The 16730-nt window shown below is 46.3% G+C and overlaps 1 protein-coding gene and 1 pseudogene across 1 annotated transcript in view; both read left to right on the plus strand.

Moving 5' to 3' along the window:
• Positions 1–4600, plus strand: part of RAB11FIP2 (RAB11 family interacting protein 2) — a 130338-nt gene extending 125738 nt beyond the window's left edge. The window contains exon 5 of the mRNA XM_030202634.1: positions 950–4600. Coding sequence (XP_030058494.1) covers positions 950–1171 — 222 coding nt within the window. The 3' untranslated portion in view covers positions 1172–4600. The remainder of the gene's footprint in view (positions 1–949) is intronic.
• Positions 4601–7509: 2909 nt separating this feature from the next.
• Positions 7510–7637, plus strand: LOC115471460 (annotated as a pseudogene).
• The last annotated feature ends 9093 nt before the right edge of the window (positions 7638–16730 follow it).

Genomic DNA, 16730 nt, shown 5'->3' on the forward strand with positions numbered 1-16730 from the left:
CAAACCCTGGTCACCTCTCATTTGGATTATTGCAATTTGCTTCTCACTGGTCTTCCACTCAGCCATCTCTCTCCTCTCCAGTCTGTCCAAAATTCTGTAGCACGACTTATTTTCCGCCAAAATCGTTATACCCACACTAGCCCACTCCTCAAGTCACTTCACTGGCTCCCTGTCCGCTTCCGCATACAGTTCAAACTTGTCTTACTGACCTTTAAATGCATCCATTCTGCAGCCCCCCCCCCATTACCTCTCCTCTCTCCCTACATTCCTCCCAGTAATCTCTGCTCGCTGGACAAATCTCTCGTCGCCCCCCTTCTCCTCCACTGCTAATTCCAGGCTTCGTTCCTTTTCCCTTGCAGCACCTTATGCCTGGAATGGACTTCCTGAGCCTGTACGTCTAGCTCCATCTCTACCTGTTTTCAAATCTATGCTGAAAACCCACCTTTTCACCACTGCTTTTGGCTCCTGGCTCCTAACCACTACTCAATTCCCCTATCCTTGTTCCTTCTCCTCGCCCTTAATTGTCTTGTCTGTATTTTTAGATTGTAAGCTCTATCGAGCAGGGACTGTCTCTCTTTGTCAGGTGTTCAGCGCTGCGTGCGTCTGGTAGCACTATACAAATGTTAATAATAATAATAATTGAAAGAGGACATTTTTCAGCCAGGCCATTTTACCTGGATAAATACCTTCCACAGTTTCGCTCCTGGTTTATATTGTTATGATTAAGCGCTGTCTAACATGACTCCATCAAAGTTCAAGGATGTCTGATAGCTGCTTAAACATTATCCAGAGTCCTCTATGGTCTTTCAAGCAGAACAAACTCATGTTCTTCCTTCTTGGATAAGTCGTTTTTTTTTTTTAGTCTAATATACATAATCGCACCCTGCAATTAATTACTTAGGGAGATTTTGGAAGCCCCAATTAACTTCCTTTCCTTGTTCTTCTGCAGGACCCGAGCACTTTGGACAGCACTGCTATGTACCGCAACCTGACCTACGAGGAGGTGCTGCACGAGCTGGTGAGGCAGCGGGAGCTGGTAAAGAAGAAAGATAGTCATATCCGGGAACTGGAGGACTATATTGACAACCTGCTAGTGCGAGTCATGGAGGAAACGCCCAGTATTCTCCGGGTCCCTTATGAGCCTTCTCGAAGGGCGGGCAAATACTCCTAGAACTGATCAGCATGACACTGTGCCATCTACACTGCGGGTCGAGAGACAGCAGGAACAATCTCTATGCTGCCAAGACCATTTTTTTTGGTGGTGGGAGCAGATATTATTTTCATAGAATCCATTTTCACTCGGAATAACTGGTTGGGATTGCCAAAATAACTTTAAATAATTCAACTGGGTTTGGGGGGGGGGGGGGGCGGTGCGGATTTGACTGAATTACAGTGTGTACAGAAGTCAGACCAGGAAGCTGCTTCACAAAAGGTTTAAAGTATGGTACATTATCAGGAAACTGACGAGAGATGGGTAAAGGTCCAGGGTTATATTATGGGCAATGGTTGGCAGCGTTGCTATTTGTGTCTGTGTGGTAGGGCGGCAGAGCTGGCTGTGATGGAGCCCTAGTCAAAAGCCACAGGGCACCTGCCCCACTAATTATCGGACTTTGGATGAAGCGTGTCATGAATCCACTTTTTCATAGCTTTGACTAGCTTCTGGCACGGTTGTCGTCATTACTTGACGTGATAGGAAATGTTCTGAAATTTTACCTCAGAAAATGGTAATGAGGTTCACTAAAGCTCCCTGGCATTGGGACTGAGCCATGTATGCGTGAGGGTGGAGATGGGCATTTTAATTAAATGTGAACAGCAGTATCCAAACTCCCTTACCCTTCCCATGTGCACAGCTGATAAGCAGAGAATTAAATCTCTGATTTCTGCACAATGATAGAGACAACAGCAAAGGAGAGCTAATGCATCATTCCAGGTATTAGGGATAACTTTGTCGCCTTCCGTACTGCGGTCCGATGTATGTGCAACAGTGAGGTTTCAGGCATGAGATTGCTTTCCTCGTGTACAGCGTGTCGGTGACTGTGCTTCCAGTAGGAGACATTTAGTCTCCGTGTTGGTGTGAAATCAAGAGCTAGTAAAGCTGATCAAGGTTCAAGGACCACTCTGGTTCAAGAGGACGCCTGCAGGGGTAGTAGCTTCTTGGTGCACCAGTCTTTTCCTGGACACCGGGCTTGATTCACACATCCATTTTACCAGGAGGCGAAGGGCAAGGGATCTTTGTACCCCTGTGCATCTTCCTTCCGTGAACTGAACACTAGTTGCTGCAAAAGGAGCCTCTGTAATTCAAAGCCCTGGCGCCATGCGGCACAGAAATTCGCCCGTGCATCCCGTACTTCTGAATCACGTGGCATGCAGGATACGTGCATGGATTTTTGCAATAGGAAATGTAGTCCCCCTGTTTACAGACCTCGGTGCAAATGAAAAGACTTTATACTTTTCAATTTTGAGGGAAAGCAAGATGCCAGACTGGGTAATGTGCATAACTGCAAAAGCTATGGAACACTGTTCTACCCCCCTCTCAGCCTTCTGACCTGGAGCTCGGAGGCTGCCGCACCAGATAGAGCCTGTACATCAGGGGCTTGGGGAGGGAGCGGTTCACAGCTGCTGTACAGAGTCTGGCCCGTGCCCACCTGCCACTAGGAATGTATCAGCACTGACTGATCGTGGGCCTCAAGCACTCGTTGTGGAATACAGAGATACTTGATGTGCTCTTCTCTGGACGTGCAAATTTTATTTTCATTTCAAAGATGGCATGAGTGTAAAATAGTCTTATTTTTAAAAGCAATGAGCCAAACTCCTGACCCTAATTCAGAAAATGAGTGTTAGGATAGTTTAGAGTAATTTAAATAAGTTTCTGTTTTACTGTGTGTGTTGGGGAGGTGGGGTGTGGGGAGCTACTGCATGTTTATTATAAGGAAAAAGTGTGACATATAAAGTGAAAATGGCATAGACAAGAACTGCAAGTCAGAGAGATGGAGTTAAACATCAAGCTGGGAGCCTGAAACCCAATTTGGATAGACCTGAACATGAGGAATCCTCCTGCCCCCACGCCAGGCAATAAATTGTACTTAGTCCGTCACTGCCCTCGTCTTTACAGGTTGCATGAGGAGCTTCAGCGGAGCAGAAAGTCTTTCAGTATTACTTCACATTTATATTCACTACTGGACTTGGGCCATTTATTGAGAATGTGATCGCCATGCTCTGGTCACTGCTGATGGACGTTTTAGGATAAGTACATGCAGTTGTGTTGCACAGTATTGTACAGGTGGGGGTGAGGGTGGGGAGACCCTATAGAGGTCAGCCAGCCAAAATATATTGCATGCTGCTTTATGCCAGGAAGCACTAAGGGCGGGGGACAGTTGAATTGCTAAAATGTTGAGCTATGTAGTTCATTTTTTTATCAAATTGTTTATTACTATGGAGCGGTGATGGAAGCAACTTTTCACAAGCTTACCACAAAACGATAGTATCTCCTAGGGAAACCCAAAAACCCCATTTCCCAGGTTCTCCCCCCCCCCCCCCCCCCCCCCCCCCCTTGCATCTTCCAATGAGACCCAGTGCTGTCAGTAGCTAGAATGGAGGCTCCCAGTAATGCTACAAGGATGGGATTGGGCTCTGCCTCAAAGGTATTTTTCAGTGCATGGCCCAGGGGCCAGTGGTGACCTAGCTGCAGTTCCCTGACTCCCTTCCCTCCATATACTCACTCCAGCCCTTTCTTCACAGTTTGCCGCAGCACTGGCATTGTTTCCTCCCGATCAGCGCTGCTAAACAGCTCCTTAATGGTCAGAGCTAATGACATGAAAATGTAGGCGCAGTGTCAGCTGTTTCTAGTTCTGTGGAAGAATTGTGCCTGGGCATGCCCTCAAGGCACAATCCTCCCGCAGAAGAGGTTTGACAGGTCTGGGCTTCTCTCCCGGACCTGCCAAACCTAACAGGCAGATGTGCCAGACCCCTCATCCCGCCCAAACACAAGGGCATGTAGGTCCAATGGACCCCTCAAACCCCTCACCGACCCACCTTTGCCAAACACAAGGGGGCCTGGAGGTCCAGTGGACCCCCAGTCCCTTCACCCCCCCCCCCCCATGCACATAGCCCCCTCCCCACCAAAAATATCCTGGCAGTCCAGTGGGACCCTTAACAGGCCCTTTGTGATCCCTCCCCTCCCGCAGGCTATCCCTGGTGGTCTAATGGGTGAGGTCCAGTGTTTCTTTTAAGGAGTGGCCTGGTGTGTGCAAAGTTTTATTCATGTGAACCACGTTTAAAAAAAAACAATTTTTGAGCACCAGTATTAGCAAAGCATTTCTGTATATAACTCAAAAAACCCACTTCTGTGTGAGCAACACTCTTAAAATGTATGAGCAATCACTCATGCGCTCAACTTAGATGGAACAACCCAACCTAACCCCCTCCCCTCATAGTCCCTCACTCCTCCACGGGTGCCACCTCATTGAGAGTGTGTGCTAATTCTTCCTCCTCCAACTTTAAGGTATGAGGGGAAGGGGTTGGGGGGGCACCCCCAGCACACCACTACACCACCAGGGCTAGGCTTTGGGGAAGGGGGTTACATCAGGCCTGTTGAGGGTCCCACTGGACCACCAGAGTAATTTTGATGGGGGGGGGGTACGGTTTTTGGGGGATGAGGGGTCTGGGGGTCCACCAGACCTCCAGGCCTCCTTGTGTTTGGGGGGGATCTGGGGTCCACAGGACCTCCAGCTTCTTAAATGCATGCAGTTATTGGTCAGAGCCAACAAGCTCGTTGTTTCAGGTGCTAGTACAGCGCTAATAGCCTCTTGCACCTGTGTATGCTTTTGAGCATTGGGGCATCGGTGAATTTGAGCCACACAGTCTTCAAGTGCAGAGCCAACAAGCTCGTTGTTTCAGGTGCTAGTACAGCGCTAATAGCCTCTTGCACCTGTGTATGCTTTTGAGCATTGGGGCATCGGTGAATTTGAGCCACACAGTCTTCAAGTGCCCATGTCGTTCTCAAGCAGTGGCGTAACCACGGGCCAGGCCTCCCCCCCCCCCCCCCCCCTTCCCCACACACACACACACTTTGGGCTTGGTCCCCCTCCAGAATTGCAACACACCTTTAAATGGCTGACAGTGATACTGAATCCCCACCATCCAAAGAAACAATACAGTGCCTGAGCTGCTCCCCTCCTCCTTGTGCTGCTGCTTTAATGCCGAAATCTGCAGCCTGCCACCGACGACGCTAGGACTCCTCATGCCTGCTCAGTTCATGCAAGAACTCCTGGTGCTTGGGGAGTCCTGGAGGCAGCAGCTAAAAGCACACTGCCGATTTTCACATTACAAAAGCAGTGCGAAGTGGAGGGGAACAGCTCGGGAACTGTATTTCTTTGGTTGGCGGGGCTTCGGCATTTCCACCAGCAAAGGCATGTTTGCTGCTTGGGGGGGGGGGGGGGTTGCAACCCCAAAATTAGAGGGCTGGCTATGCCCCTTTTCTCAAGATACTATGTGAACTTTGAAGGAATTTGGTTACTGCTGGCTCAAACTCGAAAGAAACTAGAGCAGCTTGGCACTAGCTGTGGGAGGTGAGGGAGTGAAGATCTGGCTTGGAGAGATAGGGTACAGGATGATGGGAGTGGGTGAGAATTTGGGGGCAGGAAGAGCGTAAGTTTGACATGTTGCTCTGAATGTGCTTGAAAGGCCAGACCGGGGGGGGGGGAGGGCGCCTCTTTTTTGATGGGTACCAGTCACATTGTTTGCAGTGGTTCTGGCTCTCACCCTGAAGTCTCTTTGCTAATGTGATCCCTGCTTGAAAGAATAGTGAGGATCACAGGGGTAGGGAGGGGAGCAAGCCTGTTTTAAAAGAAAATGCCCCTTGCCCTTACCTGGTGCATACAAACTTGGACAGCTTTGTATTTAGCGCGCTGTCATACAGAGGACGTCACATGTAGTCCATCAGCCAGCTGGATCCCATGCTGTATGAGATCACTGGTTCTGAACATGGTGGCTCCTGTGAATACGTGGGGGTGAGGGGGGGGGGGTGTTGCTGTTTCAGAAATTTACAATTAAAAGTGTACAGATGCTGCAGATTGCTCAAAGCGCGTGAAGGACCGAGGAGGAGCATCTGGACTGCCTGGGACAAGGGGGAGGTGAAGCTTACTGTGTGCACAGAAATATTCCCCAATGTCTTTCCTTTAGTGTTTTCTCAACAGAGGTTATGTGCACAACACCTCTGAGAACCTGATCTGGTACGTCGTCAGAGGGAGAAATTTAAAAGAAAGTATTAGAAAATTGTTGGCGAGAAATGAGTCTCGAGGCATAAAGCGTGTTGGGTTAGTGGGAGACCTGACACAATGCATTTTCTCCTTTGAATATATTTGTCTTCCAGCGCTCTTGGCATGGAGGAGTGACCTAGTGGGCTGAGAACCAGGGAACCCTAGTGAGGCTGCTTGTGGCCTTGGGCAAATGGCTTTACTCTCCATTGCATCAGTGTAAGCCCACTTGGGCAGGGACCTACCAACTGTACGTGAATATGGAACTCACCTTGAGCTTGGAGTTGGAAAAAGCAAGTGCATCTGAAACCTTGTTAGGGATTGGCATGCAAGGGTACAGATGGGAAAAGCCCGCTTCGATACCACCGGCAGCTTATAGAGGGATGTGCAAGGCTGCCAGTACTGGTCGAAAGCTCCCATGGCACACAGAGGAGGGCTTGCATAAGTGCCACCTACTTTGTGGGAAGCTGTGCTCATTAAAACAGAGTTGGCCATTGTACAGAAGGTCTATTGCTCTTGTCACCTTGGTGAGTGTTTGAAAAGAAGTCCTGAGGCCGGTTTCTCTTGTATTTAGTTGTCGAATGCCTAAAAATGAAAGCAATGCCTCTTCAGTCCTGCATAGTCCACATTTTATGCATCTGCTTAAGGGTTAGCAAAAATGTGGAACAATGAAGGAGGGTCTTCCAGATTTGTAACTGTGAAATTATTTATTTTTGTATTTATCAGCCTGGAGATTTGGTTTCCTTGCCTTTGGTCTTCCATCTCTAGCATTAAAAGCGGAAGGTGTCTGTCCTGAGCCACTGCCACCACGGGTTTAATGGGATCTGATCAGAACATCTTCAGGGGGTTTGGCAGGTCCAGAATCTGTGTCCTTTTAATCTTGTGTTGTGCTCTGAGTGGTAGAAATCTGGATGACCAGTAAGCGGTAAATGTTGAGAAGTGCTGCTTTGAACCACATGCACACAGTCTGCTGTGACTTGAGTAACACTAGGCTTAATTTGTGGGCAAATCCTGAAAACCTGATCTTGAGGCACGAAGCGTGGTCCAGCTGTTACTCCTAGTGAAATCTGCTGACCACTGTAGCAAAAAGTGAAGCCATTTCCAACTGCAGCCGATCTCAGCCCAGCATCTGTATTGGCAGATTTTGGGCCCTCTTCATTGTCCCCTCCACAATTCTCTCCTGCTGCTTGTGAGTTACCGTCCAAACCTAACGAGACACTGCTGGCTGGTGCCTAGATGTATTTTATTGTCCAGAAAACAGCAGGGGAGATTAGTCCATGATCCAGAAGGTGGCGCTCCCAGGGTGAGGCACAGCCATTGCACCCAGGCTTTGCTGACCCCTGCGATTTCCCCACATGCGGGAAACTCGACTGCATAATTTCCAGAGAAGGGTCCAAAGTACAGAACAAAGTCCAAAAAAAAAAAGAAAAACACCAAGAGCGTTCCAAATCGGGACACAGTTCCTTTAATTATATGACTTGAAAATCAATCTTCCATTAATGAACGACACGGGCCGTGTTTCAGCACATGGTGCCTGCATCAGGGGCCAAATGTGTTATAACATGTAATGGATTCAGTGGGCCACAGCGGAGCTTCCTCCCATGCACATTACCAGGTAATCACTCAGCGCGTTCGGAATAAAGGTCCCCTTATGCTTTGGTCAGTTCTTAATGCGCTGAGTGATTACCTGGTAATGTGCATGGGAGGAAGTTCCGCTGCTGCACATTGAATCCATTACATGTTATAACACATTTAACCCCTGACGCAGGCGCTGTGTGCTGAAACACGGCCCGTGTCGGGTGATTAATGGAAGATTGATTTTCAAGTCATTTAATTAAAGGAACCGATTTTGAAGGCTCTCGGTACTTTGTTGTTGTTTAAATATAGTTTATTACCATTTTCTTTGAGACTGCCAGCAGTATGGCAGAGTCTGTATTGAGGTGCAGTTCTTTCTTGCAGAGTTTTTCAGCAAGCTTACATTATTCATGACCCACTTGCGTCTTTCCAGATTTCTGCTGTAGTTTGGACCACAGCTCTGGCACAGTTGTAACAGGCAGAGGAGAGGGACTGATCACGCAAGAGCTTCCCTTGAAAGATGCTGTTCATGGGAGATAGTCAGAGGGCCTGAACCTTTCCAGAAAGGCCCAGATTTCAAATGAGCAGTCTGGACCATTAACCCAAAGGCAGCCTGCAGATTTAATGTTTTTCAGATCTTCCATAGCAGTTTGCTCCCCCTGCTGGGACGTCAGAGCCAGGGGTTAAGGCTGTGGCAGAGGAATGAAAACCAAGGCGCTTATGTAACATTTTTGGATTTTACACCTCCAGTAAATAGAGTAGATCTGTACATCACTGCTTCTGTCCATGCTGGCAGGAAGTAAAATGCTGGTTTTCCATTTATGCCCACTGAGAAAAGGCAATCATGGCTGATAACGTAGTCCCCTAGCTCTGAGTTGGGGAGGGGGGATAAGCATAGGACTTTTGAAGTGACTTGTGTTGCTAATATTGTAAGAAGCTGGGAGGGTTCCTTGTGCAAATGTGGAAAATGTCTTTAAAGGCATTGCTACCTTTCATACTGTCATAATGAGATGTTCAGGTTTCTTCTGTGTCTTTGTTTTATAACTTAAGTATCTGTTTAGAACCACATTTTTGGGACCTGTTCATTTTCCTCTTTTCCTGTCCCTGCTGTTGATAACATCGGACATTAGACAGACCTATTACATAATAACATTTCACGTCTGTTTTCAGAGAGGGCATTGTGATTCCAATTTAAAAAAATGGAGCCAGTGTGACCTAGAAACATGGGACAGGAAGGTTTACAGGATGACTCAATGTCACCATGGACAGTCCTGAGTTGCTCCAAGATTCTCTCTATTGCTTTCAGTGCAGCTTTTCATAAGAAAAGCAGAACTGATCGGCATGCGTGCTTCAGGACAGCAGGAGCGGTTCAGCCTGTCCTAAGTAGAATGGAATTAGCAGCACAAACGTGTTACTTGCATTGGGTAACATTTAGTAGTGTTGAATAATTGTACAAGTGCAAGGAAATACAGCGTCTTAGAATTCTTCACACTTTTGAATGTTTTTCATCTTCCGATGTCTAAAAATACAATTGAAAATACATTCAAGTAGAAGTTTGTTTCACTGATCTACACACATCATACTTTTCACTTTCAACATGAAATAAAATTAAAGAAGTATTCAAAAAATTAGGAATAAGAAACCAAAATGGCTTGATTACATGTGTCTTCACACACCTTGATTCAATACTTGGTGGCCAGCACCGTACCAAAAGTTGTGTGAGGGTGCAAAAAGTGCTCCCAGCCTGGTCTTCTCCTTTTATTAGCATTGGCAAAGTGGGTGGGACAGGGGGCACTACCGGTCTTCTCTCATTGGTGGAGGCAAAATGGATGGGGCAGGGGACCCCAGTGGGCGAGTCACATGGGGTGCAATGTTCGTAGCCCATGGTCTTCTCTCATTGGTGGTGGCAAAGTGGATGGGGCAGGGGGGCACCAGTGGGTGAAGCGCACAGGGTGCAACTGTAGTGGAAGTCTCTTTTGCAACAATACCAGCCATGAGTCACTTAGGATAAGTGTCTACCAGCATTGCCCAGTGCGATGGTCCTCAAGCTTTCGATTCGGTCTGGGCCTTGACTAGACCACTCAAGGACTTTCATTTTCTTCTTGATGAATCACTCTGTTGGTGGTTTTATTTTGTTCTTAGGTGACAAGTGATTCCTCTTCCCAGTGTCTGGTCTATGGCAGACAGGTTTTCCTCCAGGGTCTGACTCTACTTTATATCATCCAACTCTCCCTCAATCTTCATAAGTCTCCCTGTCCTGCTGTAAATTATCCCATTAGCACGGTGATGCTGCCCCATACCTTACCGTAATGCAGTGGTTCCCAATCCTGGTCCTGGAGGCACCCCAGCCACTCAGATTTTCAGAATATCATGAGAGAGATTTGCATGCACTGCCTCCAGGTAATTCTTTCTCGTGACTATTCATTGTGGATATCCTGAAATCCTGACTTGATGCGTTGCCTCTAGGACCAGGTTTGGGAACCACTGCTGGTAATGGGGATGTTGGTGGGGTCATTGATGCTGCAAAGGTGATGAACTTGAGAGAGAGGAGCCAGTTTCACAGACACAACATGACTTCAGGTTGGGTGACTGTGAGATCCTGTTTGATGGGACGGGGACAGGGTCTTATATGAAACAGAGAACATAGAAACATGATGGCAGATAAGGGCCAAAAGGCCCATCCAGTCTGCCCTTCCTCAGCAACCACTAACTCGTCCTTTTCCTAAAGGATCCCACCTGCCTGTCCCACACTTTTGGATTATGGTTCTACCTAGAATCTTTAGATTTGGCTCTAGTGGTTGTGCGTATGTGATTTGGTCAGTAGTAAAATGTTTATTTGGGATAGAGTAAAAAAAAAAATAATTTAAGATTAGCAATTTAATTTTATGTCAAGTTCCAATTTGAAAGTTGCAGCTATACATATCGCTCAGCACTGAGATCATAATGTTTCCCTTTGGTCACATCAGACCACAAAACTTTCTCCCGCATGACCTGTGCAGGGTCCCTATGCAGCACATACGGCTTTTCCTCAGAAGTAGCTCTTCTGTAATTCTCCCATATAGACCAAGTTTATGGAGTAATCTTCAGGAGAGATTTGTGGTTGCTGTGTTGGTCCATTTGGATATCAATTTCAGCCAGAGCCTTCTACATTTTTTTAAAGACAATCTTAGGCTTCATTATGAGCCGCCTTATCTTACAGCTACTGACATTTGAGAGGCGGTGTCTTGGTGGTGCCAGAATTCCCTGTGGGATATTCAAATATATTGACATTTTCTTAAAGCTTTCCCCCAGCGTCTGCCTTTGAAGTACTTTGTCAGAGTTCTTTCAATGGCTGTGTGTTTAGCAAGTTTAGACCTTTGCTTCACAACAGAAATAGCTACAGTTCTGATCCACTCAGCTCTTCTGACTGGACACAGGTTGCCTAAGTTATTGTGGACCTTGTTAAATGTACTTTTTGGGAAAAGGAGCTCATTTGCATTTGTTCTGACAAAGCGTGGTCTTTTATTCTTTATTACTTTTTTAATATTTCTAGAATTGTTCTTTCATGTTGAAAATAAGAGTATGAAACAAATTCCTCCTTTAATGCATTTTGAATTGTACTTTTCACACAGCTGTATTTCTCGTTGCCTTACAAGGACAGAAAATGAAAGTCCTGGCCCCTTTGGGTTCTGGCTTTTCATTGCGTTGGCCCCTCTGTGCAAGTTCAGTGCTTTTTTTTCATATGGCCTGGACATTCGCTGTGGTCACGCTGCTTCGGCTGCACGGGGACGGTGGTGGAGGGTGGGCACCTTTTCTCAACTATACAAAAAGACCCTTGGAATAAGTAGGACGCAGAGGGGGTGACAAAGGAAGGCCTCAAGCGTGAAAGAAGAAATCGGGCCAGACCCCACAGAGAAACCTCAGTGCAGATATCTGGAACTACCTCTCTGCTTTCTCCTTTTAGACCGCGTCCTGATGCTGTGTGAAATTTCCCTTTGAAAACTGGGGGCTGGAGGGGGGAATGTGGATATCAAAACAAGTACCTGTGTCCTTTGCATCTGTTTTTTTGGGCAGATGGGAAAGTGCACAGAGGGATTTTAAAACGTGCGTTCAGCCGCACTAGTGTGTGACCTGCTCTGGCATTTAGCAGCACCAGAGTGTTGGTCACACTGTAGACTTCAGTAGCAAGTGACGGTCACTTATGCTGCAGAGAAAATGTTATGCAAAATGTTCATTTTTATATACTTTTAAACTCTTCCGAGCGACTTGTAGGTACGATAGACTCTGTTGTATGTTGGAAGGTATTAATGGGGACTTAACACTACACATATTTGTATGTAGATGAACTGTAAAGCATGCTGATTGATGTGTGGAAAATACTTAGAGTTCATTAGATGATGTATAAAATGGAAAAAGCAGCACCTTAACTACTTAATGCAACGGTTAAATGAAGGAGCTTCTGCCATGTTAGCAGAAGACAGTTTATTGCAGTTTCGGGGACTACAGTCCACAAGGATTGATTGGACTTGGCTCTTTTTTTGTACTTTCTTGCACTGTTACACATTCAGCTGTGCTATGTGATAAGTTTCTTGTAGGTAGAGAGGGTTCCTGTCTGTCCTGATTAGCTGGTAAACTTTGATTGCAGCATGAACTCCCTTGTGACAGCGTACGCTCGAGTGCACTGCTGTTCCAGGGTAATGCCCTTCGTACATGGCTACCAGGTAGAAATCAGAGTATGATGTATGTCATCGATGATGCCCAGTATTGAGTTTTATAATGGAATATGAAGCCAGTTGTGTATCGGAGTGGTTGTGATGATACACTGTGGAGCTCCTTTGTTCACATTTCTCAAAGTTTGTTTAATAAAGAGTGGTCAGTATTTCCAGGCTTTACACTCCCAGATCCCAGCTCATGGAGGTAGATTAGGTACGTGATCTAATGTGCATCCTCTGAACTATGTCTGGGTCCAGAGGAGAAGGGGGGTGGGGTAGAGCCATTCAGATACCTCAACTGTAAACATTTCTCAGTGAAAAGGAAGCTCCATAACAAGGTCTTGTGATCTTTAGGTGCAAGGGAAAGACTTGAAATATTTACTAACCTAAAGGGTGGGGGTGTGGAAACAATGAGCAGCATTGCCCTTTGAAGCAAAAATGCGAGGGCGAAGCCTGAACTGTGGATGGGCCTTGTGCTTTTCATCTGGTGCTAGGCTCTGTGTTAAACTGCAGGTTCACAATAATATTGAGCCAAGTCCACTTTCTATACACTACAGGTACCCCGTGAGACAAATACACAACTGGGTACACTACACGTGCTAACCTATCCCTACACTACAGCAATGCTGCTGTGATACTGAGCAGTGCATCTGGACTGTTACTTGAACACTAAGCGGTGCAATGTATCACTCCCATTGCCCCTTGCCTGCCTTGTCGTCTTGTGTTCGCAATTATTGGAGCAGCTTGGGTCCTTGATGCTGCAAAGGTGATGAGTTTGAGAGAGAGGAGCCCGTTTCAGGTTGGGTGGGCGACAACGAGCTCCTGTTTGAGGGGATGGGGACGGGGTCTTATATGAAGGCAGCCAGTCGGCCTGTGCTTTTTAAGAGTGGATCTCATCAAGGCGGTGCCGGTCTTGGTATACTGGCCAGGACTCTACAATCCACGAGTCACTGACATTAACCTTCAGCTGGAAATAGTCACACACATGACGTTAGAATGCATTTGCTGATGGATAAGGATATGTCATTAATCAGCTCTTACTGTGGAAAGAGCATCTGCCATGCGAGTTCAGTGTTGCTCGCTGTGTCCTGTGAAAGCGACTAGCGCACTTTTCCCCCCACAGTTACTGTGTCCTCACATTGGATTACTGCCAACCTGTTGGAAATGAAACCGTTCCAGGGGATTGGTGTTGTAGGAGCCACAGTAACTTGGTGAGGTTCTTGGAGGATAGAAGCCTTATTTATAACACAGCTTACAATGTGGCTCTTAATTTGTGTAATGAAAAGAAGCTCCGAGCCATCACTCCCTTCATCTGCACCTCATGTTCGGTTTCTCACAGTCAGATGCAATAAGGTTTCTTGTTCTATTTTATTTTTTTCCGAGCAGATCAGAATCCGTTATGTGAATATTTCTGTTTCTATTTATAACGCATGTTTAAAATCTAAATAAAATAACCTTGAACTGCCCCCCTGCAATTATTATTATTTTTTTTTACCATCTGACAAAGTTTGCAGCCTCAGGTTGAGTGTTATTTACTGCTATGTAAATGCTGTTCCGTAGTAACCTCCTTTTATGAGGAATCATGGGTTGAACACTGGCCATTCGAGAACCTCGATCACTTCATGGGGTACTGGATGTGAAAATCCTGCTTTCTGGTTTGCCAAGTCCTGTGGTTCTGTTTCCATCTAGTGCGGCATTTGCCAGGCAGGGCTTTTTCAGGCCTGTCCCAGTGACCCCACAGCCTGTTGGCTTTTCAGCATATCCACAATGAATATGCATGAGATTAATTTGTATATACTAGGGCATCGGTATAGAAAAATTTCTGTTGCGGAAATCCTGAATCCATGGCTGGTTGTGGAATCCTGAGGACAGATCTGCCAAGCCTTGTTCAAGGGCCTCGTACCTGAGGGATTTAGCACTAGTCTGCAGAACAGGTTTGAAATGACTCTGAAATACAAAATAACAAATGGTTTTGCTTTATATTGTTCTCCAGAGGAAGGTTTGTGGGCTCTTTCTAGAGCAGCGGTCCTCAGCCCACATCCATCCAGTCAGGAGACCCACAATGGATTCTATGAGAAAACTTTTAATGCCCTGTATGTAAATCTGTTTCATTGATATTCACTGTGGATATCTTGAAAACCTGGCATGGTACTTGAGAACCCCAGTGTTGGCCTCAGAGCTGGGCATTTATTTGCTTTTGGTTATTAACTGCTGCCAAAGGATTGGGCATGCGCACCCTAGCAGTCATTATTCACTAAAGAAGTCATATGGACTGCTCTGTGTTGGATACTCAGGTGTCTGAGTGAAGGATGATCACTGGAGAGAGGGAGGTTTCTCTTTTCCAAAACATGGCAGAAAGTCACTGGTAGCGGGTTTAGCGTGCCAGCCAGTCCACACGGTACTTGTTTTGTGGATTAATTTAAGGGCTTCAGCTTCCAATGCTGTCAGTCTGTCACCTTCTAATAAATCCTTTATTTCCTCATTACAGGAGTTTTTTGTTGTAACATTTGTACCCCGCGCTTTCCCACTCATGGCAGGCTCAATGCAGCTTACATGGGGCAGTGGAGGGTTAAGTGACTTGCCCAGAGTCACAAGGAGCTGCCTGTGCCTGAAGTGGGAATCAAACTCAGTTCCTCAGGACCAAAGTCCACCACCCTAACCACTAGGCCACTCCTCCACCTCCAAATTCGTCCCACTCATGAGATCTATTTGCATTCAATGAAGAATCCCTAGATGCAAACATAAGTTATGCATATTCCCTGGAAATATACCAAAAACATGACGGTGTGGGCTCGATACAATGATAGGTACCAGCTGTCAGCCTCTTTCTTGATTGGTTCTTATTCCAAACAGTCTGGGATTCACAAATCAAAAGTCCAGTATTTTGGTAGAGTTGCAAGGGGTCTCTCATATCAGAGAGCAGAACCCTAGAGGTCTGTACATTCATAAGTGTTCTTATAGATAATATACCTCTGCCAGGATCTATACTCGTAAGTTTTGCCATACTGGGAAAGACCAAAGGTCCATCGAGCCCAGCATCCTGTTTCCAACAGTGGCCAATCCAGGTCACAAATACCCAGCAAGATCCCCAAAAAGTACAAAACATTTTATACTGCTTATCCCAGAAATAGTGGATTTTTCCCCAAGTCCATTTAATAACGGTCTATGGACTGTTCCTTTAGGAAGCTGTCCAAACCTTTTTTAAACTCCGCTAAGCTAACCACCTTTATCACAGTCTCTGGCAACGAATTTCAGAGTTTAATTACACATTGAGTGAAGAAACATTTTCTCCAATTTGTTTTAAATTTACTACATTGTAGCTTCATCCCATGCCCCCTAGTCCTAGTATTTTTGGAAAATGTAAACAGAGGCTTCACTTCTACCTGTTCAACTCCACTCATTATTTTATAGACCTCTATCATATCTCCCCTCAGCCGCCTTTTCTCCAAGCTGAAGAGCCCTAGCCACTTTAGCCTTTCCTCATAGGGAAGTCGACCCATCCCCTATATCATTTTCGTCACCCTTCTCTGTACCTTTTCTAATTCCACTATATCTTTTTTTAGATGCGGCTACCAGAATTGAACACAATATTTGAGGTGCGGTCGCACCATGGAGCGATACAAAGGCATTATAACATCCTCATTTTTGTTTTCCATTCCTTTCCTCAGTAGCCTGGAGTGTAATGACCTGCTAGGACAACAGGTAAAGGCACATGGAAACAAAAGGCAATCATGTTCCCAGCCGCTGTGAGCTTAGTTACAACTGAAGTGTGTACATACATTTATTATTAACTGCAGAGCAGATGACAGTGGTAGAAAGTAAAATCAGACACATTAAAGGCAGATACTGGTAGCAGCAAGTGCCCTGTGGCAGAAACTTTCTCCTTTTTTTTTTTCATTGTGCTCCCGCTATGGCGTTTCATTCTGAGCTCAACTGTGTTTCACCAGCCATCTCTGGAAACAAATGACTTGTCTTCAGACTGACACCTCAGAAGCCCTTCAGCTCAGACCTTGTCCTCCTGGGTGTGATGGGAGACAATGATAGCACTTCTCAGACAGGTGCCTGCCTCTGGGTAGTGCCAGGGGATGAAGGTGGGGAGGGGTCCCCAGGTAGTGCTGACTGACAGGTCCCCCCCCCCCCCCCCCCCCACAATGATGGTTAGCAGATGGGTTAATGGGACTTGGCTGGTACCTGCAGGGCAGAAGCTGGC

This window comes from Microcaecilia unicolor, chromosome 5 (assembly GCF_901765095.1).
Source record: "Microcaecilia unicolor chromosome 5, aMicUni1.1, whole genome shotgun sequence".
Lineage (NCBI taxonomy): Eukaryota > Metazoa > Chordata > Amphibia > Gymnophiona > Siphonopidae > Microcaecilia > Microcaecilia unicolor.